Source organism: Anas platyrhynchos, chromosome 3 (assembly GCF_047663525.1).
Source record: "Anas platyrhynchos isolate ZD024472 breed Pekin duck chromosome 3, IASCAAS_PekinDuck_T2T, whole genome shotgun sequence".
In the NCBI taxonomy this organism is placed as follows: Eukaryota; Metazoa; Chordata; class Aves; order Anseriformes; family Anatidae; genus Anas; species Anas platyrhynchos.
Window position 1 is genome coordinate 27,515,285 of NC_092589.1, and position 21,690 is coordinate 27,536,974.

At 41.8% G+C, this 21,690-nt stretch overlaps 2 protein-coding genes across 4 annotated transcripts in view; one reads left to right on the top strand and one right to left on the bottom strand.

The window, feature by feature from the left end:
- Positions 1 to 400: 400 nt before the first annotated feature.
- On the top strand, positions 401 to 13,491 carry LGALS8 (galectin 8). Of its 2 annotated transcripts, XM_027453768.3 has the most exons (10): positions 401 to 559; positions 2,777 to 2,914; positions 6,874 to 6,962; positions 7,677 to 7,887; positions 8,541 to 8,657; positions 10,020 to 10,076; positions 10,152 to 10,178; positions 11,234 to 11,322; positions 11,718 to 11,883; positions 12,235 to 13,491. In XM_027453768.3, exons 2-10 carry the CDS (start codon positions 2,873 to 2,875, stop codon positions 12,382 to 12,384), a joined length of 948 nt encoding a protein of 315 aa, XP_027309569.1. In that variant the 5' UTR covers positions 401 to 559; positions 2,777 to 2,872; the 3' UTR covers positions 12,385 to 13,491. The 2 variants fall into 2 exon arrangements, with proteins under 2 accessions (XP_027309569.1, XP_027309570.1); XM_027453769.3 differs by lacking the exon at positions 10,020 to 10,076.
- Positions 13,492 to 14,216: 725 nt separating this feature from the next.
- HEATR1 (HEAT repeat containing 1) overlaps positions 14,217 to 21,690 on the bottom strand; it is a 37,572-nt gene continuing 30,098 nt past the window's right edge. For both annotated transcript variants that reach the window (XM_038177009.2, XM_038177010.2), the window contains 12 exons: positions 21,397 to 21,520; positions 20,377 to 20,517; positions 19,873 to 20,162; positions 19,055 to 19,205; positions 18,583 to 18,741; positions 17,679 to 17,813; positions 17,359 to 17,463; positions 17,097 to 17,265; positions 16,210 to 16,364; positions 15,696 to 15,854; positions 14,846 to 14,954; positions 14,217 to 14,439 (listed from right to left, as the gene is read on the bottom strand). In XM_038177009.2, coding sequence (XP_038032937.2) covers positions 14,351 to 14,439; positions 14,846 to 14,954; positions 15,696 to 15,854; positions 16,210 to 16,364; positions 17,097 to 17,265; positions 17,359 to 17,463; positions 17,679 to 17,813; positions 18,583 to 18,741; positions 19,055 to 19,205; positions 19,873 to 20,162; positions 20,377 to 20,517; positions 21,397 to 21,520 — 1,786 coding nt within the window. In that variant the 3' untranslated portion in view covers positions 14,217 to 14,350. The remainder of the gene's footprint in view (positions 14,440 to 14,845; positions 14,955 to 15,695; positions 15,855 to 16,209; positions 16,365 to 17,096; positions 17,266 to 17,358; positions 17,464 to 17,678; positions 17,814 to 18,582; positions 18,742 to 19,054; positions 19,206 to 19,872; positions 20,163 to 20,376; positions 20,518 to 21,396; positions 21,521 to 21,690) is intronic.

Genomic DNA, 21,690 nt, shown 5'->3' on the forward strand with positions numbered 1-21,690 from the left:
ACAACAGAGTTGTGTAAGCAAGGTCAAAGCAAATTCATGGTGTTTATACTAATTTAAAGATCAGCCTACTACTGTATTTTTTTTACAGCATATCATGGCCTTCCGCCCTTGAAGGAGAAGTGAATTCACAACATTTCAGACAGCTTGTAAGGCGTCAGTTCTGGACAGTAATAACAGCAGGCTTTAATAGCAGGCTTTTTGCTAGCGATTACAGCCACTGGTTCTCGGTCTTCCCTCGGAGCCCCGTGTGACTGAAAGGCGCCTTTCCCCAAGCCATCTTTTACAGGAGCCCTTTATGAACGAGTCCTTCATATCTTGACAGCCCGATGTGCCCTCCCAGCAGGTGGCTGTGCCGCGGCACGGCTGTCGTGCCCGAGCACCCACCTGACCGCCGCCCTCACAGCCGCCCCCGCCCCGCCGCGGCCGGGCGCTGGGAGCGGGCGGAAGGCGTTAAAGCCGTTGGGCCGGGCCGTTGGGGCGGTGACTCCGCGGGGCGGGCGCGAAATGGCGGCCGCGGCCGGTGGCAGCGCGGTGGCGTCAGCTCGCTGCTAGGCGCCGGGTGAGTCGGGCGCCAGGGGTGGGCTGAGGGCTGGGGTTCCCCCCGCGTCTGTCCGTCTGTTTGTCCGTCTGTCCGGCCGTGGTGGTGGGGACGGGGCTCGCCGGGGCTCCCCGAGGCGGAAGCGGCCGGGGTTTGGGGTTTGGGTGCCGGGGCGGCTGCTGCGGGTCGCCCCGCGGCTCCGGGGGCTGCAGCCCGGGGACGGCGGCGCGGGGCGCGGCTGGGTTGGGTTTCGCTGCCCGCAGCCGCCCGGCGGTGCCCTGCTCGCTTCTTTGCCCCCCTCCCCTCCGGAAGCCATGTCTGCTGTAGGACGGGATCCAGCCCCAGTTATCAAGTCCCCACGGGCTTCTCTAGAGGAAGGCGTTTTCTGTGGGTCATAGAGCGATAGCGTAAAAGCTGCCGCCCTTGCTGTTTCTTATTTATTTATTTATTTATTTCCTTTTCCTGAACTGTGCAGCGTGTGAGGTATCAGGGCAGTAATACACAGCTGTTTCGATTCTTAACACGTAGTTGAGGAACCGTATCTTAGTGTTGCAGACTTAAAATTTGGCATCATAGCATTACAGCATACCCAACTTGGAAGGGACCCACAAGGACCATCGAGTCCAACTCCTGGATCCCCAAAGGACAGCTCAAAAAATCAGACCCCCTCACGTTCGCTGACAGCGGTTCTGCAACAGAAAGTTACAGCAGAGCCCTGTGCTTCCTTACCCAAAACCTGCGTGGCCAAACGCAGCCTGACTCCCCTCATTACTGCGACCCTTTCCATAAAACATACAAACAAATTGCTTTGCCACAGTGCCCCTGGTCTGCCAGGAGCAAAAAGGGTGGGCAGAAGAGCTCAGGCGTGTCCTGCTAGATCCTAGATATGGTCCTGTCCCATACCCTCGTTTGGTAAGGTGCCGATCGCAGTCACGCACCAGGGGAAGCTTGGTACGCAGGCTGCAGGGCGCAGGACTGTAGGTCTGGGTTTTGTTTCTCTGGTCTGCTATTAGACTTGTCAATGCTGTAGTCAGAATTCTTGCTTATTGTGATCCTGAGTTCCTAATTTTAAAAACTAAAATATTGGAAGTTGCCTGCCTTGGCACATTCCTGTTGTGAATTGACGATGGTATCCCATGGGGCATATCAAAAGGTGCAAAAACATTTGCATGGTGTACGCTGGGCGTATAACACCTTGTGTTCTCCTAAATGCACTCTAGACCCTGATCATAAGGAGAATTACTGGCCCAAGTCTCCCACAGGATTAGCCAGATGTTGCAGTGGTCTGCGCTGCTGAATCATTGCAGAAGGTTCATCCCAGGTCTCTGTGGAATAGAGCACAGACTTTTTATTTACTTTTTATGTGGCTAGCAATTTTCACACAACGACAATACTAAAAACATCTCCTTTGTCTTTTTTTTTTTGCCTGCCACTTTTCACCACCCAGTTGGCTTGCTACCATAAGGTATTTCTCCAGAATATGCAAGAAATAATTGCCTAGCAGTTTTGGAATTGGCCCATGAATTTTGGTCACTTTGTTAGAAGACTTGATGAAGAAATTACAGTGTAGCTGGATATACTCATAAAATGTTTTTTTTTTTTTTTTTTTTTTTTCCTTATTAGTTCTGTGCATTTAATGCAGGTTTTGTAGACTTCTGTAGTTATTTGTGGAGTTCAGGGATTGTGTGTGTTGGAGGAAGAAGCAGAAAACACTCTGTGCTTCCCTGCTGTGTCTTTGGCTGGTATCTCTTATCTGTATGTAAGATAAAACTGGAAAAAGCCAGTTCAGCCACTAGGGCTGGTTGCCCTTGAGCAACCTGGGAATAGCACAGGAATTGGTAAAAGAAAGAGAAATGGCTGTTTACTTCAGGAAAATGTGTTTGTGCTTTGTGTCTTTTCGCAGTCTACAGGCAGGTGTCAGCTGCAAACGGACAGTTGACGGTCACTGAGTTATCAGTGTTGCCCTGTGCAATAATGGTATTTACGTGGGGTTCTGCCTCAATATACATGATCAGGAAGCAGCTGATAAAAACGTGTATTTATGTGCACTGTCCCTTCCTAGGGTAGCATGTTTTGTCTTTAACAAAGCTTCTAACTTTGATATTTGGAAACTCCATCAAATTTCTTGGAAATACAGTTGCATTTTTCTTTATAGATTTTAACATTATACCTTGGAGGGTTTTACTTCCTGTAGTGTCACTTTGTTTCTTTCTAATTAAAAGTTTTGGCTTTTCAAAGGGATTCCTGCTTTGGTGCAGCCAGATCAGCGGACCTCTAAATACACTCTGACAGTGATTGCCGCAGGACTGACAGACTTAAACTGGAGGAGGGAAGATGATGTCCTTGGATGGGCCGCAGAAGACAATCATTAACCCGGTAACTCTGCAACTATGTCAACAACTTCTCCCTCAGGAAATGGGATTTTGCTGTTTTATGCCAGTAGTTAGCAAACGCTCCTGCTCTTTTGTACAGTGAGGTGTGTTACTGAGAGCTGTTGGTGTTGCTCAGGTATTTGAGGAAGAACCTCAGGGACGGCTCTGATATTCTCTCGTATTTCTCTAGTATTCTCATGCTCTGGGACAGTGGCATCAAGCCAGCATACTTTTCACTGTCTCTTTAAAAATGTAGTTCTTTTGAGTCTACAGGAGATAGCATTTTAATGTTCTGTCAGAAATACCAAAGTCTGCAAAGAATCTCTGTGGAGAGTACTGTACCACACACCTGCACAGAACTTCCATGTCTGTTATAGCTTGTCATTGATACAGTCCAGTGCCCTCAGAGTGTCTGATTGTTCAGTCCTGCTGCTTGCTCGTTGCTTGCAAAGTGGACAGACTTAACGGATGATGGGGGCGTAGATTCAGCCTTCCTTACAAGAATCACACAATCACTTATGTTGTAAAAGGTCATCATCAAGTCCAGATGAACTAGTTCATCATGATCACTCTGGAAGGACTGAATTGCAAAAGCAAGGGGAGGATGGAAGTTACAGATGGGGATTTTGGCGGAGGTGGAAAGGAGGTGTGAAGAGGAGGTTTAGGAAGTGTATAGGTGAAATTCTAAGTGTAAGGAAAAGAGGAAGACTTCATCAGAACTGGATGCCTGCCAGGGGACTGATGAGTGTAGTGGGTAACAAGACCAGGCTGGAGAATTCAGAGGGATAAAACTAGGGCTTAGTGGTCAAGAGCCTAGGATGGAAATAAGAGTGATCATTTGGGATTGGAATGTGGAGACAGAGGTGGGACAGATTGTGCAGATGATCTCCGGACAGCCTTTGGGCAAGGTCCTGAGCAGCCCTCTCTAGCTGACCTTGCTTTGAGGAAGGCGTTGAGCTAGAGACACCAAGGTGTCTCCAAACCTCCTCTGCTTCTTCTGAACAAGCTGAAGGGAAAGAAGTGGGAAGGGGTTTGTAGTGCAAGCGGGGAGATCAACAAAATGGACTGTGCCCATAACAGCAAACTTGAAACAGGACCTAATTGTCTGTTCTTCATATATATGGGTCATACTACTTTGCTGTTTGTACAAAGTCTCTTTAACTGGCTGGTTCTGTCACTGATGGACTGTGTGAGCTGTTGCATGTGTGATGCTCACTGAGCTCTAGCTTCAGACGTGCTGTTTGGCTGAATGTGTACCTGTGTGAAGCCACCAGATGCGCTTAGTAGCGCTGTGACTATTTCACTGTTTGAACAAATCATTCCTTAAGTTGCAAAACCGAAGAGCTTTTTTAATGAATTCTTATCTTAGGTGTATTTCTTCACTAATGGACTGTTTTGAATCATCCAGAAAATCCTGCTTTCCCCTTTATGCCTTTTACTCAACCCTGTTGCATTAACAAGTAAAGAAGTTTGACAGGACCTAAACCCCTTCACATTCCAGCTTGCACTCAGATATCAGAGGGGCTGGGGATGGCTGGGCTTAGATTCTGAGTGATGCCCAATTCAGCACTATAAGCCTGGTGACATTCAGTATGCTGAATTACCATGATCATGGATGCCAAAATAGCACGTTACACCTTCAGTCTGGTAGATTAATGACTGGTGGCATTTATTGAAGCAACAGGAGTACAGGTTCTTTTGGATTGCAGGTGATAAATACACAGTTTGCAAAGCACATGCAAATACCAAGGATGTGAGTAACGCAACCAACTACATATAAGGTAACTTGTGAAACAACTCCATAGAGAGTGTTAGGTTATCTGGGGAAGCACTGAGTATAACTGAGGGTATTACCAACTAGGCATCCCTGCGGGGTGAGGAAGAGAGGTTCAGCCCATCAACTGATCCCAGAGGTCAGCGATGTCCTCCTGACTTGTCTGTGATGCTGTCTTCCCTAACATTGTTCCTCTCAAGCCATTTTTATGCCATTTTCTTACTTGTAGGTGGAGCTTGAGTGACACTAGTCACATGTGTCTACGTTGTGATTGGTATAAAATTTTCTCTTTTGCTTTAATGTTATAGTCTTAGGGAGATTCAGAGCATATGCTTAGTGAGAGGTGGTTGCACCTTGGAGGCAGGTAACCTTTGGGATGGAAGTGTGTTTTGGCACTATAATAGGATTATAATGAGCAAAGGTCACCCAGAGGACGTGATTTGGTTATCAGTTCAGCTCAGGGTTGGCTGTGCAATCTGTCAGTTCCATCGTACCATCCAGTTCCCCCTCCCTGTGGTGACAGCAGAGAGCCTGGCCATGGTGTCTTTCTTCACTCCACTCCAGCCTCCTTGCTGTTTCTCTCAGAGTCAGCACGCCAAGCTCCCCTGGCATTGCCAATGCCTAAGGTTGCAGGCTGTGTTGCCAGGGGGAGCATCATGGAACAGATTCTTCGCATATCTGCTGCACCCCACCCTGGAATTTTCCTCAGTGCTGAACCTTCTCTTAGGATGTGGACACACAGTCTCAACAAGTCACCTCCAGCAATTATTCCACAAATCCATCTGGCAAGAAATGTGATGCCCTGTCTGATGGGACAGCTGTCAGCTACCCAGCGAGGTGGATGAAAGTTGTGTTATCACAGCCCTCTTCTCTGTAATCTGTTGTCTCATTTATGAAAACTGCCAGATTTTGGAAGCAACTTGATCTTTGAGACATCCCAAACTGTGTTGATGTTGTCCAGTTGGCTTCAAAGGAAACTTTGGGAGGTTTGTAAGAACACTGGGATGATGATAGATCCTGTGGTATTGCAGGCATTGCTCTTAACGGGTGAGGAAAAATTGGCAAGAATCTTGAAACATGAAGAAATGACAGGCATGTCCTATGATGACAGAACCTCGTTAAGCCTGTAGTATTACACCCAGGAACTGCTCTATTATGGCCATGCAGATTCCATGTCTGAGCTTCTCAAGAATGGGTGGTCAACATTCTTTTCTATTAAATGTGTCCTTTTGGATGGAAAGAATGCAGTCTTAGAGCTTTCCTCTCAGAAAAGTCTCCTGTCATCTTCCACGGTTTTCTGTCATGGTGCTCCCTTTCCTCCCATAAATTCTGGGTGCTCCAGCTGGTGGTCAAGGTAGGGCTCCCGTCAGCATGTCTAAACCTTCGCTGTGGAGCCATTTTGGGGTGTTTGAGGCTTTTATTTTAGCTGACGTGTCCCCATAACTGGTTTAACAACTACTACCATGTTGCCATTTCAGTTCAGCATAATGTACACGTGTGACCTTCCCAAGCTATTGATAAGGATGAGGAAATAGGGTAGGCTTTGAGATAGACTGTGTGCTGCTGGTATCCTAAAGACTATGACCCCTGAGCAGAGCTAGTTCAGTGCACCTTGCTGTTCCCAGCTCATTAGGATATTTTGTAGTGTATGTTGTGCTGTTCGTATTCAGATGCAACTCTGCTCTCTGCCATAGTTGCTTTTTTTTTTTTTTTTTTTTTTTTTTTTTTTTCCCCCATCGCTGTTTTTCACAAGGGAGTAAGAACGAGCAAAAAGATGGCTGCTCTAGTTTGGTGTTAAAATCTAGTGGAAGGTTCCTCCGGCTACCAGCAAAGGGCTGACTGTTGTCATTCACTTGGCAATGGCCTGGTTTGAAGTGAATCTCCTCTTATTAAAAGTGAGGCAATAAAATATTGTCATTATTCTTTTTAGAGCTAGAATGAAGGCTGTAACTATTTATTTTAATTTTATCTGAGAAGCTTGGTCTGCAATGATGAAAATCTGTTTTTTATCTTTCTGTTGTGGCAGGTATTTAATGCATTTCTAGCGTTTCTTTTAAATGAGGTGCTAGTTGTCTTTCTTTTAATATGCTAGTGCACCACTTAATTGAATATTAGAATATGATTTTAAAAGCTATATATTTTGCCTCCATCACAAAATGTTATTTCTATCTTTTTTTTCCTTCTTCTAGGTCATTCCGTATGTTGGGACAATTCTTGGTGGCCTCGTACCTGGAGAGCTGATTGTGATACATGGGAGCGTTCCTGATGATGCAGACAGGTAGTAACTACAGTATCACTTCTTGAAATGTCACCAGGTGAACAAGCATGTAATGAACAAACTGTTTCTAGGGAACCTATTTGGGATAGTAAACAAAGGCTTCACTTAAATCCTTGTGATTGTGTCACAGTGAATACAGCGAATTAAGTGATTAATGAAAGTTCTGCGATGAACACTGGAGGATAAACTGATTTTTGCTTTCTGCTGATCCTCTTTCCTCTGTTTTTGCTTTGCCTGCTTTGGCATTTTTTCCTTGTCATAGCATATATCTGTTTATCTGAGGAGGTTACCTGAGACTAACAAAAGTGATAACTAAATGTCTCACTTGAAGGAATTAGCTTACACCTGGGGTGAGGAGGTGTGAACTAGTGCTCATACCAAGTATCTAGGTTCTGTTCCCTGACTTCCTGATGTGGCCCAAGGTGCATTCAGTTATTGTGCTGAAGAAGATGGGAGGGAAGGTGGTGAAGGTAGTAAGTGGGGAGCTCAAGTGATATGATTGATAAGCATTGAGTAAATACTGTAATTCATTGCAAATTGTGAAAACTTTTCATAAATACACAGAAGTTGGATGAATATATTTTTTTCCTTATCCAATAGCTCATTCCATCTGCATGCTCTGGGGTTCAGCAGTAAAACACAAGTGTATTGAACTTGTAGGTCATTTCTTGACAGACTGAGCTGAGTGTGGTTTGTCTTATTTTTTATGTTTAGGTTCCAGGTGGATTTACAGTGTGGCAGTAGTATAAAGCCTCGAGCTGATGTGGCCTTTCATTTCAACCCTCGCTTCAAAAGGTCTGGCTGCATTGTTTGCAACACACTGGAGAGGGAAAAATGGGGCTGGGAAGAGATCACCTATGAGATGCCTTTTGAAAAAGGGAAGTCATTTGAGGTTGCCATCATGATTTTAAAGGATAAATTCCAGGTGAGTTTGCGTTGTTCAACTCAAGGGGCCTTATTGGCCAGTTGTCAGACCAATAAATGTGAGGCATTTTGCATACATACAGTATAATTGGAAGTCGTAGTTTCTGTTTGGTTGGTACAGTCTGATTACACAAAAGATTACAAGCTTTTTTAAATAGGTGATAAGAAGATCAGACCTCTCATTTTGTATGGTTCCCTTCAAAGCTGCATGAGTAGACAAGTAACTGTCTGGCACAGCTTATGGCTATTCCACCTTCCCATTCTTAACTGCAAGGGCTGACCGTAACAGTAAACCTGTTTTGTGAGTAGTGTAGGACAGTATTTCCTCCCTCTTGGAGGAAACAAGTGCGATGTACTTCTCTTGCTCTGTTAGACTGCAATAACAGATTCTGTTAGGTTGGTAAAACCACATTCATAAGCAGTCAGAGAATAATAAAAAAAAAGGGTGTGAAAGGTAAATAAATCAAATACATCTCCCTCACAGTAATGGAAAGAAGCTGATTCATACATGTAGATGATCTGAACTTAGTTGCTCTGAAGTTTCCAGGACATTCCCAGCTCCTGTAACAAAGCACCGTAAACCAGCTGCATGCATACAGTTTGATACATGGATGGTGTTTAATGTCATTTTCCTATTTTTTTCCGTCTCTTTAGGTGACTGTAAACAAGAAGCACTTGCTGCTCTACAACCACAGAATTAGCCTTCAAAGAATAGATACTCTGGGAATATATGGCAAAGTGCACATCAAAAGTATAGAGTTTGTTTCTAACGTAAGTTTTATAGACAGCTGGCTGTCAAGATTCCATTTCTTTGTCTTGCTAAACTACAATTAAAAAAAAAAAGGCATCTACACAGTCTAACTTCGGTAACAAGACACTTCCTCCCCACTCCTTCCTCTCAGCTCCTAGCTCTGCTGGAGAAAGTAAACCAATAGAGAGGAATTGAACAGTTTGTTTTCTCCCCATGCAGAGGGTGAGAGCCTTCTGATGTGAAAGGGTGAGAGAGCAGAAATGAAAGGTGGTAAATAACCAGGGAGGTACAGAACGCAAATGACTTGTCCCTTCTCTTGTCCCTTGACTCTTCTTCCTTCCTGCCAGTCACTGAGGCAGCCTACCTGCTTCTGTACTATATTCTGTCTCCTCTGCTCAGTCATCACTACGCTGTGGGCAAAGCTCGGGTCTCCTGCTGCTAAACATCAGGTTGGACTCAGAGCAGCAGACTAATAAACTGTTTTGAAGGAAGGTGGAGATCTGGGCCTGGACTAAATAGGGTCCAAGCTTTAAAGATGTGTCTACTTACTGATTGTTTGTAAAGCATGTGTACAGACTTTTTATGGGCCCTGTCACTTGGCCTTGGATATGTTGCTGGAGGAATGGTGCTTCAAAGCTATCTGAGTCCTGTTGTGGAGGACTGACTTCAGGAATTGCTTGGGGGCAAGGAGGTGCCATAGGTTGATTTCTGTCCCAAACACAAAACAAAGGAGACTTGCTTTAGTCTCTGGTTGCAGATGCTGAATCCTCTGGGGAAGAAAGGAGGGGAGTAGGGTGGTTGTTTCTTTTTTTGTCTTTACTTCCAGTGTGTACTCTTCTGAGGAGGAAGAGGGAGGTTATCTGAGGAGGAAGAGGGAGGTTATATTGAAATAAACAAGATGAAGATACAGTCTGCCAGAGCGAGGCAGGAATTTTATCTGCGCATGGCCATGTTGTTCATACGGTACACAGCAGGAAGGGACAGGGATGCAGGCGGCTGCCTAGAATCCTAAGCTCCCCCTCTGCCCCATCTCTGGGTGACCTGCCCTGCTGATGCTCTTACCCTGGTGAGGAAAGCTGAGTGGATGTCCTCAGATGCTAAGGGTTAAGAGTGCTCCAACTGTAAGATAAAGATTCAAACTGTAATGAGGTAGTGTTTGGAAAACTCAATTTGTCTTTCAGCAATTGATTTTCAGGACTTTTCCTTGGTTTGTAGGGGTTTGGCTGTCTTTTTCTTCACCATAGCCCTAGGTTTCCATGTTAACAATTTACACTTCAAAGCAGCACAGATCTGTTACGTTTCTAACACACCTTTATGTTCTGTGGTGCTAGCAATGACATCTAAATATCTCTTTATATCTCTAAATATCTCTTTTTCTGCAGTCTGTACAAGGCTCACAGCCATCATCTCTAGGAATAACAAAGATAAGCACAGAAAATGTACGTATGTTTGTAGAAGACTGAGTCTCCCGGTTGTCTGAAAAACTAGTTAATTATGTTTGTTTTCTTTTCTAGGGGGAGATGCCAGATGGTTCACAATTTGTAAGTATCTCAGGTAGACTTACAGCAAATGTGGAAAAAAAAAAAGAAATAAAAACTTCTCAGTTATTGAGGAAAAAATATGCACAGTACATAGGACTTGAGAATCTACTGGGAAATGATCAGCAGTGAGGTTTTGTAGAGATCAATCCTCTTTCCTGCTGCTAGTAAACATGAGGCTATTTGTTAAGGGATACAGAAAACCCAAAGAGATAAACACGGCATCCACAGCCATGAACAGAGGAATAAAAAGTGGGGTACCTGAAGCTTTAAAGGACCAAATCACATCAAAATAAGATGTGATGCTTATTTGTTCAAATAAGCATGCTTAGTTTTCATGACTTTACCTGCAAAACAAGCTTGTGTTAAAAGCATTCTGCAGTTGTATTAAGCCAGGTGGCCTTATGTTAATGGGTGTATCTTAGAACTTGTCTGGCTATGTCTTCCTCATGGTGATGGAGCCATGCTTACACTGTGTGTACTTCATCTAGTGTGAGTCTTATTTTTTAAAGCATAACAAGCTATCGGAGAGGAGAGGTCAGTGTGTCTGTACCTGAACGACTGTGTGATGCAAATTTAAATCAGTGCAGAGTTTCATGCTGCTTATAATACATTTACTCAAACCAGTTGGCAACTCTCAAATGCATTAAGTTGTACAGTGGAGTGTGTGGTGCCAGATCAAGCTTAGGTTTCCTCAAGACACTTTTGGTGCTTACAAGTGGCATGACTCTGGATTAAGGCATGTATAGTGGCAGAAATAGCAGTAAATACTGCTTATTTTGAACCCAAGTTTCTAGTTAAAAAAAAAAAAAAAATGACATTGATACGTTCATCTCCATATAACCTTTTCACTACAGTTGAAACTGTATCCCAGATTGTATTGGGATTCACTATCACCCAGATTCACTATCCCAGATTGTATTGGTAGAAAAAAGCTGAGCTGTGAGTGCAAACTGGAAACTGTAGGCCAAATTTCTTCTTGCCATAATAAAGCTCAGCTTGTATGTTGAAAAAAGTAAATCACAGTCAAGTTTTTCACTGCTGATGAACTTGTATAGGGTGTTCCTTACATTGGGAAACTTGATTCTGCACTTCGTCCGGGATGCACCATTGCTATTAAAGGAGAAATGAATAAAAACCCAAAGAGGTAAGTGTTAGTGATTTTTTATTTTGTTTTGTTTTATTTTGCTATTAACTGAGCTGCTTTTGAGAATTTGTAGGCTTTTCCATTGCCTCAGTGTATCCTTACTCGCAACTTAGCATCTGGAATCATCTGAAACTAGTGTGGTTTTCTTAGGAACCCGCAGGATGCTGTTTTAGAAAGGGCTGTTCTTTTGAACAGCTCCACTGAGAAAAATCAAGATAAAACCTGATTGTCTTTCCTGCTTAATCTGCATCCTTCACAAGGTTGCATGTCTGTTCTGGATTTCCATTGTGCATGGCTTGCAACCACAATTGGCTAAAGTCTTGGTAAATAGCACGGAATACTTGATCATGTTTATAAACTGTTGGAGTAGTAAAGTTTTAAAAAATATCTTCCAGCTTTGCAATAAATCTGAAATCAAGTGAGTCAAAGGACATAGCACTACATCTGAATCCCCGAATGAAGAATAAAGTTTTTGTGAGAAACTCTTACCTTTGTGACAGCTGGGGAGAAGAAGAAAAGGAAGTTACCAATTTCCCTTTCAGTCCAGGGATGTATTTTGAGGTAAGATTAACTGAAACACAGCATCAGACTTAGAATTCTGCCAAAACAAGAGTTTGTGTTAGCGCTTAAATGTTATGTTGCTAATACTGTTTAAGTAAGAGTGCCGTTCTTGCATTTCCACGTTTTGAGAATGTTAGGGTTAAATAGGACCATAGGAAGCAAAGATCTGACTTGGTTTTAATGACAGCCGTCTATTCCTGTTTTCTTATAAGTAGTTGCAAGATTTCAGCGTAGGATGAAGTTCCACGTTTTTTTAAAATGCTCCTTTTGCACAAAGGACTTTTTGTAACAGAAGCAGGGCTCACCCAAGTTCAAGCTAGGAACTTAACTGTTCCTCTTCTCTTTTTTCAGCTGATCATATTCTGTGATGCCCACCAGTTCAAAGTTGCTGTTAATGGCGTTCACATTCTGGAATACAAGCATCGTTTTAAACAACTGGAAAAGATCGACCTGCTGGAAGTCACAGGAGATGTTCAATTGTTAGATGTGAGGAGCTGGTAGTTCTAATTAGTACTAAAAGGATTAAATATATTCCAGTGACAGCTTTTCTGTCAAGTACAAACTGGTGCTGACTTGTGCTGAGCCTGCCTTTATCTATGTGGGCTTCTGTATCAGCCTCTCTTGAGTTGGGTGAGTACCAGAGCTGCTGTGAGATTAACTAACTCCTCCAATAGTTTACAGTATCTTGGCAAGTTAAATCAGTGTGCTCAGATAAATCACATGTATTACTGAACCTAGCAATATGAAAATACTGCATCATACTGTCTTAACAATTGTGCTCAGTATGATTAACTACTACTAGTCATTCCTTAATAATATACATTAAGTAAAGTAGAAACTAGAGTGAAGTAGGATATGAAGATATGATTATCCACCCCTAAAGGGATATTGATCAGTCATAGAAAATAGAATTATGAAGTACTCTGTTCTGCTTCTTAATTTATATTAGTGATAAGCAGACAGTTGAGCCATCAGTTCTCATGAGAGGCAAGGAGGAAATTGATTCTACTTAGGCTGCTGCTGCAGTCATACCTTCTGTGACACTCACAGTTATGTCAACTCCTGCTTATAGATGGCTTAAATCAAACATTTGGCAGTACTTCTAGCTTTTAGTTCTCCAAAGTAAAACAAATGGAAGCGATTTAGCTAGTTCTGATTGGGAGAACTTTTGAAAGTTTATTTGATCTGAACTGGCTCCCAGCTGTGATGAGATTGCTCAGGGACTGAAGCAGATGTGTCTAGCTTCCGTTTTAAAACATGTGAACCCAGGTATTCCAGGCATGGTTTCAGCTGAGCTGAGACTTGGCTTCTGGTCAGTAGAATAGTGAATGAGTTGTTTTTCGGTCTTGTATTCAAATGCTATTTGAAAAAAGTCGTTTGTATTCCATCAGTTTTCTTTACAACTGTCAGTCTTAATTTTTATGTACTCTTATTTTTTTAAAAATAAGTTGCTACTGGCTGTTACTACATGCCCAAGGGCTGTTCCTATTTACCTTAACAGCTGCTAAAAGAGCAAAGCAGTTTCAAGGATAAGATGTACCCTAAAAGCCTGTTTAACTACCATGTTAAACGTATAAAAAGCATAAATAAACATGTTTATGAACCATGCTTTTCTCTAAGTGTAGCTAAGTTGCTTTTTTTTGGCCTATTTTGTCTCATCATACTTGCAGAATAGTAAGTATCTCCAAGGTGAACCTGATTAGAGGACCATTTCCCCATTAAGGAGTTAGCGAACTGCAGTTAAGCCAGGTAGGCCTAGGCCTTGGTGGTGCCACGCGTACGGCATGTTGCTGTTGTGCTGTGCATATCTCCTAACGATAAATGCAGTTGGCTGATTCTTTTTAACAGAGGAGCCTGGAGGCAGCTCCTACTTTGTTATGGCAATTTTACCATCTGGGCATCCTTGCCTTTACCTAAAAGCTGAGCAAGGTGTTCTCATGTGGACATTGTTTGACCTGAATATAGTTGTCTTCTTTCAAGACTGTCTTGTAGCTACTTCCTTTTCAGAATCTTTAATGACTTCATTTCTCACGTGCATAAAAATAACAGAAAAACACATTCTCAGGATTGCTGTGCATGCATCCAGTAAGTATCACGTTTATGTTGTAGCAGCACACCCTCTATACTAAGACAGGAACTGCAGAAACCCAGCACAGCAGGGTTAGTGGGCAGTCTTTCATGTTGTCACTCTGTGCTCAGCTATCAGAACTTGAGTTTAGCTCGCTTCATTTGTAATGTTCAGAGAAAAGCAAGTTAAGGAAAGTTTTATGCCATCAAGTGATGGCATAAAGTGAACCCCAGTTTCCAGCTGATCCAGAAATGATAAAGCCAGATTTACACAATATTTTTAATAAAAAAAATTAAGATCTTAAATCTGATAAAAATTAGTATGACAATTTGCCTGTAATGCATGGCATGGATGTAGTTAAAGCAATTCAGACAACATATGAGTACAAAGGGGATAAACTTAGAAGTAGCTTTGGAGTGGTTCTCCCAAAATGACTTCCAGTTGCTGAATTGTTTTCTGACACTGTTGTTCAACTTCTTCACATTCATCTAGAAAAAGAAACAAAGCAGGAAGTAAATAAATAGTTATTACAAAGATATCCTCAAGGCTGGAACTGTCTTCAAATGCCAGGTATGAAATTATTGTTCAAAAATCCTTTGTCATCAACTCAGGACTTACACAAGTTATTTATACTGTACCACTGATCTAAAATATGCAGCCTGGGAGGGTGCGCACAGGATGGAACAGTAAAGAAGCTACCATCATTTAGGTGAACATTAGGAGGGATTTGGATACAACCCATTTCAGTTTCCATCCTGCACAGCTGAAGCTATCATACATGAATTCTTATTATTTATAACAATTATATTGTCTGAATCTTTGAATTATGTGGCCTTTGTTCTTTTAGCTTATAGGCATTTGTCTGCCTTCACTAAGACCATTTTAGAGTATTACCTTCCATAAGCTCAGCTAAGAATGGAATAGATTCTGGTAGCAGGACCAGGTAGTTCTCCTTGAGTTTCTCTGCAACTTCTAGCAAAGCAAGCAGAGCTGCAAAGCGGACCTAAAACAAAAGAAGAAAAACAAAAGAGTCTGTGTAAGGAAACAGTCAAATGTCCCAAACTTCTTTCTATCTCCTAAAACACGCGTAACTTTTAAACTAGCTTTCCTTACTGAAGCAAAATGTTCAGGGGGAGTTTTTTTTTTTTTTTTTTTTTTTTTTTACTCGTACTGGGTTAAGTCCTGCTGAAACAGTGGAACAGAGTGGCATTGGAAAGGGAATTTAAAGACTGTTCTATCAGCTAACTGCTAGCAACATAACCTGCTTCTTGCAACTAACTTTTTTTTATATTTTACTCTACCTTAATCCAGATATTAAGTTACTTTAAAAATATACTCCCCCTGAATACTTGTAACCAGTCAAATAGGTCATGACAAAGCTCTATACATTAAATAGGTCTGAAGTTTGATAAGTAACTATCTTACACTTTCTAAAGCACCCTTTTCTTTACCTACAAGCAGGTTAGCTCTTATTCAAACAGCTACCAAATCTAAAACAAACACAAAAATAAAATCGACAGTATGGAAGACATCTACTTGTAGAAAATTAATGGCTTAGAGGAAAAACAGACTGATGCATCTCGGGAACTTGGTGGTAGAGTAGTAAAACATCAGTGGTCTAGTAGCCTAACTTTAGAAGCTAGTATTTTAACAGTGAGTTGGCTAATCCACTTCTGTTTTTGGGACACTTAACATTTTCTAATGCAACAAAGAAAAAACAGTTCAGATTGTATTAACTCCCAACCTTAGAAGAGGTATGCCTCATTTTCAGCAGGATGTGGTAGTTCAGTGGTTTCCAAAGAGAATCATCTGCCATAGCCACTGAAAACTGCGCTAGGCAGGGTACCAGGTGTGCTGTCACTCTTTCCTGGAACTTCTCATCTCCTCCAAGCATATTTTCTAGCTGTGGAAACAAAATGCTTGTCAGACAGATCCAGGATCAGATAAACCCAGCCAAAAATGCTGCTTCTAGCATAGGCTTTCAGGTACTCAGGAGATGGGTCAAAGAGCATTAGTGGGAGGGCAGTGGTCTGCACGAGTTGAGTAATGTGCATGAACCTTGTGGAGTAAAGAAGTTTAGAAAGATGATAAAAGAATAAGTAAACTAAAGTGTCAGGTGAAGCAGTTAATACTGTCTGTAGCTGAAAGAATGAATTAATTCTCCCCTTTCTGTGAAAGGAGAGGATTGATAGTTTTAAAATAAATCCTCATATGGAAAAAATATTTGATATGAATTGCTTTTCTATGTTTGTCAATACCTGATCAACCAGAGGCATCATCAAGGTTTCTGCTCTTTCCTTACTCAGGAACTTCTGGGTGTCATACAGGAAGAGCTTATGCAGACAGTCCATGGTAAACTGCAACAGTAAGCAGCTCTTTTCGGTGCTGTTCTCAGAATCAAAGAAAGCTTCATCTGTGTATCAATACAGGAGGAAAAACACAAAGTTTATAAAAATGGGAAATACTCAACTTCTCCAAAAGCTAGAAATGCTGTTAGTTGTGAATACAGCTGAGGGATGTACTGCACATCAATTATGTAGTTATCAGCCAGAGTAATAAAGTAGATGCTGTATGTTATCTGACTTTTAGCTAATGCCCTAGCCAGTACGCTGCTGCAATTCACAATCAGCTGGGGATAAAAGGGAATAGTCACAGGCTATCAGAAAGTTCACGGCTATCCCTGTGGCTATGAAGAATTTGTGCAGCTCACTACAAATACAATAGGGAAGTAGTTCCCATACAAAAGAAGTAGTATCTGTTTTTGCCAAGAAAGCAGAGTCTGAATGCATCAGGTAGTAGTAGGTTGGCACATAAGGTAAGTCAGTGAATGAAAAAAATATGTAAGGACAGGCAACTGCCAGAAGCAAGTCACCTTCTTTCCACACAATTTCAGTCTCATGGAACTCACAAGGACTGACACTGGAAGTTTTCATGTGGTCTCAGCTTTGTACTGGCAGTCCAGAGCCTATGGATGGAAATTATCCCTTGGTTCCATCAGAATAAGAAAGATGTCTTATTTATGAGAGAAAGAAGAGAGAGAGCAGTGAGGGGTATGTGCTGTGAAATACATTGCTGTAAGATGAAACTTTCAGCAGTTGTAATTAGCCTGTCAACGCTTCTCTGTAGTTAGTAACTTAAAACTTACCAGTTTTTGAAACATTGAGCTGGTTCAGTGTCTCAGCAAATGGCTTCACTAAGTGACCAGCAAACAGGGTGAAGAGACCCTTGAGCTTGTCTGCAATGCAGTCTGCTAACCGATGGAATGTCAGGAGCCTATCTTTTAGGGTACTCTCTGTTTTGGACCAATCAAAGAGCTGAAAGTGAAATGCAAATTAGCTCGTTCCTGTGTGTGCGCACTGGAGAATACAAAGATGCTGATGCAGATGAATTACCATTAAATTTCTTACCTTGAAGAAGAGGGGTCTGAAGGAAGCCTCAGAAAGTTTCATAACCATACTTATTAGACAGTCAATAATGTATGTCTCTGTCTTACCAACTTCCTCCAAATCATCCTGTAAAAATTAAAAAACGTGATTCTAAATTTGAAATGTAAGAATCTGAGCTTCCAAAGCAAGTTTTAGTTCTCTCTGTTTCAGGCTAAGTACCTAACCATAATATTTTCTACCCCCTTGAACAATTTCAGGACAGAATATTTGATACCCAAAAAATAACTGATAGAATTAGCATGAGAAGTTGAGCCGCCTGTTTGTTGCCCTAAACACGCTACCTGGGCATGCTCTGTGCGGAAGTCCAGGGCTGTCATGAAAAATGCTGTCAGCTCAGACTGATGGGAGATGAGGTGATCCTTCTCCATAACGACAATGTGCTCCTTCAGGATGTTCATCAGGGGACCCACACAGTTCTGCCAGAACAAAAGCAAAGCAAGACAAAGACAACCGTGACACTGACAGTAACTGAGAAACTTGACAAGGGAACCTGATTTTGCACTTCTCACATTTACTTGTGAAAATACTAGAGAATAACTGAACTTTTTCCTGTACGTTTTCCTGACTCACTTTTGCAGTATAAAAGAAAACATAGATAGTTGAAGATTGTACTGGTCATGGCTGGGATGGAGTTAATGGACAGCAGTCCATATGATGCTGTGTTTTAGATTTGTGATCAAAAAAGTGCTGATAATGCACCAGTGTTTTAGCTGTTGCTAAACAGTGATTGTACAGTGTCAAGATGTTCTCTGTTTCTCACTCCGCTGCCCTAGTAAATAGGGTGGAGGTGGGCAAGAGGCTGGGAGGGGACACAGCTGGGTCAGTTGACCCAAACTGACCAAAACAGTATTTCGTACCATGTAACATCACACTCAGCAATAAAACGAGGGGAGAGTTTCTCCAAGGCAGCCATTTCTTGGAGACTGACCAGACATCTCTCTGCTGGGGGCAAGTGACTGTTTCTGTACTGCTTTTTTTTTCTTCCTTCTCTATTAACCTCCTTTATTTTTTTATTTTTAACCCCCCTTTTTTTTTTTTTCTTCTCACTTTCAATTTTTTCCCCCATCCCACAACAGGAAGGTGAGCAAGTGACCGGTTGGGGGCTTACCTGCCAGACAGGGTCAACCCACCACAAAAGAAAAGCGTATTTGTAGTTACAATGCAAATGAATGAAACAATTCTCACCTTTCGGTTATTTGCCACTTCACTGTAGCACTTAGTAACTGCAGGCACGAGTATTCTGGGAGCAAGCTTTGTAGCTAGGATACTTTTCAATGATGTTACGCGTACATTTATCTGGGAAGAAGGACCAAATTCAACCACAATCCTCTCCAGGCGGACAACCTATCAGGAAATCCAGAAAAAAAAAAGTAAGTTCTTTAAGTTGTTTTAGTTGCCTAACTCAAGAATTATTATTATTATTATAAATTTTACAATAGTTGTCTGTTACAAATGTCAGACTGGAATTTTGCTGTTTGTACCACTTGGGACACATTACAGTAGGATGTCTGTGTGCAGAGCTTCACTGTCTTCAGAAGAGCAAACCCTGAAAAAACGCCCACATCAGTGGCAGAAGGTCAGAATTGCCCTACTAGGGCTGTTGCACTGGGCAGATTCTGTAGGAGTCCTTCGTATCTGCAGGAGTCAGATGGCTCACCTGCAGCAAACAATCCATGAGATAAGGACTAAGGAAGTGTGGTAATGTTTCTGCAACCTTCAGCAGAGCAGTCACGGCACTTAACAAGTAAATCTCATTGGAGATGAGCTCCTTCTTATTTTTTAAAGTCTTCAATAGTGCTGGCATCAGCCTGTGAATAAGCAAGCAAAAATATGGAGAGGTGAAACCACCGATTATTTGGAGGAACATTTCGAGTCACATAAAATCCTGCCTTTAGGCCTGCAGGGACTATTTTCACATGAATTTTTACATGTGTACTTGGGAAAACTCAGTATTCTGGGCTTCTCTGCTGTATTTTTTTTCCAGGGATAATGAAGAACAGATTTAGATGAAAGATTTAATGACGATAAGAAATTTATATTTGTAATTAGATAAAACAGTCTTAAAAGCAACAGGTTAGATACATGAATTCTTTCTGAATAGGCAGAATAGAAGAATGCATCATGCTGTGTTTCCAACTGTACTGGTTCTCATGTTTTTAACTACAATCTACTCTACAGTAAAAAGAAAAAAAGTCTGACTTTCTATAGCCATAAGGACTACATCTCCCTTCAGGGCAGCGCACAGTTCCATAATGACCTGTACCAATTATAAAAGTCTCCTGCAATTTGCCGACTAGCTTCTCAGTTCTATAGCACTTGAAGCACTACAAACACCTCGATTCTTGTCTACACACACAAAAAAAAAATGGTCAGACTGCCCACTTAGCCTTCATCAGCATTCCTTCTTTCAGTAATGCCTTTCATTATAATTACTTTCTCCTGCTGCTGATTCTATCAAAAAGAATCCAACGATACCTTGGGAGCTGAGGGATTGCTTGGGCCTTCAGCGTACAGGTGACCTCAGCTATGCAGAGGAAAGCACTTCCCATCACATTCTTTTCCTCCTTCTCTGAAGAAATCAGATCAATGGCAGTTTTCAGAACGGGTACAAATGGCATGGGATTTTCTGTGCCAAAACCTTTGCAGAGTAGTTTGAGGCTGAACAAAGCAGTTTGCCTGTTGATGGCTTGCTCCTCCTCCTCTTCCTTTCTTTTGCACTGCACAATTGCGATGAGCTCAGGAACTAGCTCCAAGAGCTGCCGGATCTGGGAGGACAAAAGAACAAACGCTTGAAGGACACAATTAGAAACCCAGACTCTGCAAGGTAACTGGGCAGGCAGCCTACATCTAACCACCTCTCTCAAAAGCTGCCTGACAGAGGACACTGATACTTGACATTCCTACACAGAGCAAACCACTTCTACATCAATCTCTCTCTTTATTTCTACTAAAGAACGGAGTTTAATGACTTAGCCTCACCTGGCTCTTCTGCCACCTCGTGCGCTGCTGTACCTTATTGTTCAAAAGATCCATTGCTTTACGTCTCACAGATGGCAGCTGATTTGTCATGAGTCCCCTAATTACAGGGATGAAGGTTTCTGTTGGCAATAAGGCGTTGACCTGCAAGAGATCACAAATAAAACAACACCATAAAGGCTTAACACCACCACAAAACACAGCATTAACAACACCATAAAGACAGGCAGAACTCCTCTCAGCTTTCCCCATGGGTTTCAGGATCAAAGAAGAGAGGATAGGCCAGCCATGCTGTATCTGAGGCAGGCAAAAAAATCCAAAGGAGGTTCCAGTTATAGTACTTAATGTATGTTTGCTGGCTGCTAACCAACCAATACCCACTAGTTTCAGTATTTTCTCAGCAATTTCATTTTTCTCATGTCTACACTGGTTAGTTATCCTTCCTTCCCTTAAAATACTTACAATGGTGCCTTGTGCAAAAACAACATGAAAACTGGAATGTGCTTCACAGGCAAAAGAAATAATACCACCTGTCCATACAGAGACTGAAAAGACTTATGATTCACAGCACCACTGATGTTACTAGACAGTCAATCCAATTCTGCAAGTACACTTCTGATCAGAAAAAGATCAGAAAGAAAATCATAACGATTTTTCTCCATCTAAATTCCATATAGAAATACATAGCAGCTCCATAAGCATTAGTGAACTCATAAAATGATTTAACATGGAGCAATGCTGCCAAAAGCCACTGTTCTCCACTACATGGTAGAACACACATGAGAGGAAAAAAGCATTTCAGACTTTTTTTTTCTGCTTGTTCTGTCTAAGCTGTTAGATGTAGTTGTTGAAAGTGCTAGAAGAACTCAAACAAAGAGGCAGCAGGTAAAGAATAATTAATAAAGATTAATTAATCAATAAAGAATAATTCAGAAAAAAAATAAATCCTACATTGGTTATTGATTGCATTAATAAATAAAGCAGGAATGTACCACTGCTAACAAGAGTGCCAATGAGACCTACTTTATCCATCATTTCATAGGACTTGCCAAGAAGAACCCTCCAAAATTTGGCTGTTGGCTTGTCTGCATTTCCTTCCACTGAGGATGCCACAGTGTTTATATAGTGAAGAACGTCTTCTAGTAGCCTAGACAGGAAGCAAGAATCTTTTAGTACGTAACAAGGACACTAAAGTAGTTAACTTGGTTCCTACAATGCATAGCATTTCACAAACAAAACAGCAACAAAAAAGGAAAATGAAACACCTACTAGAGAGATTATATATATACATATATATACACACACACACACACACAC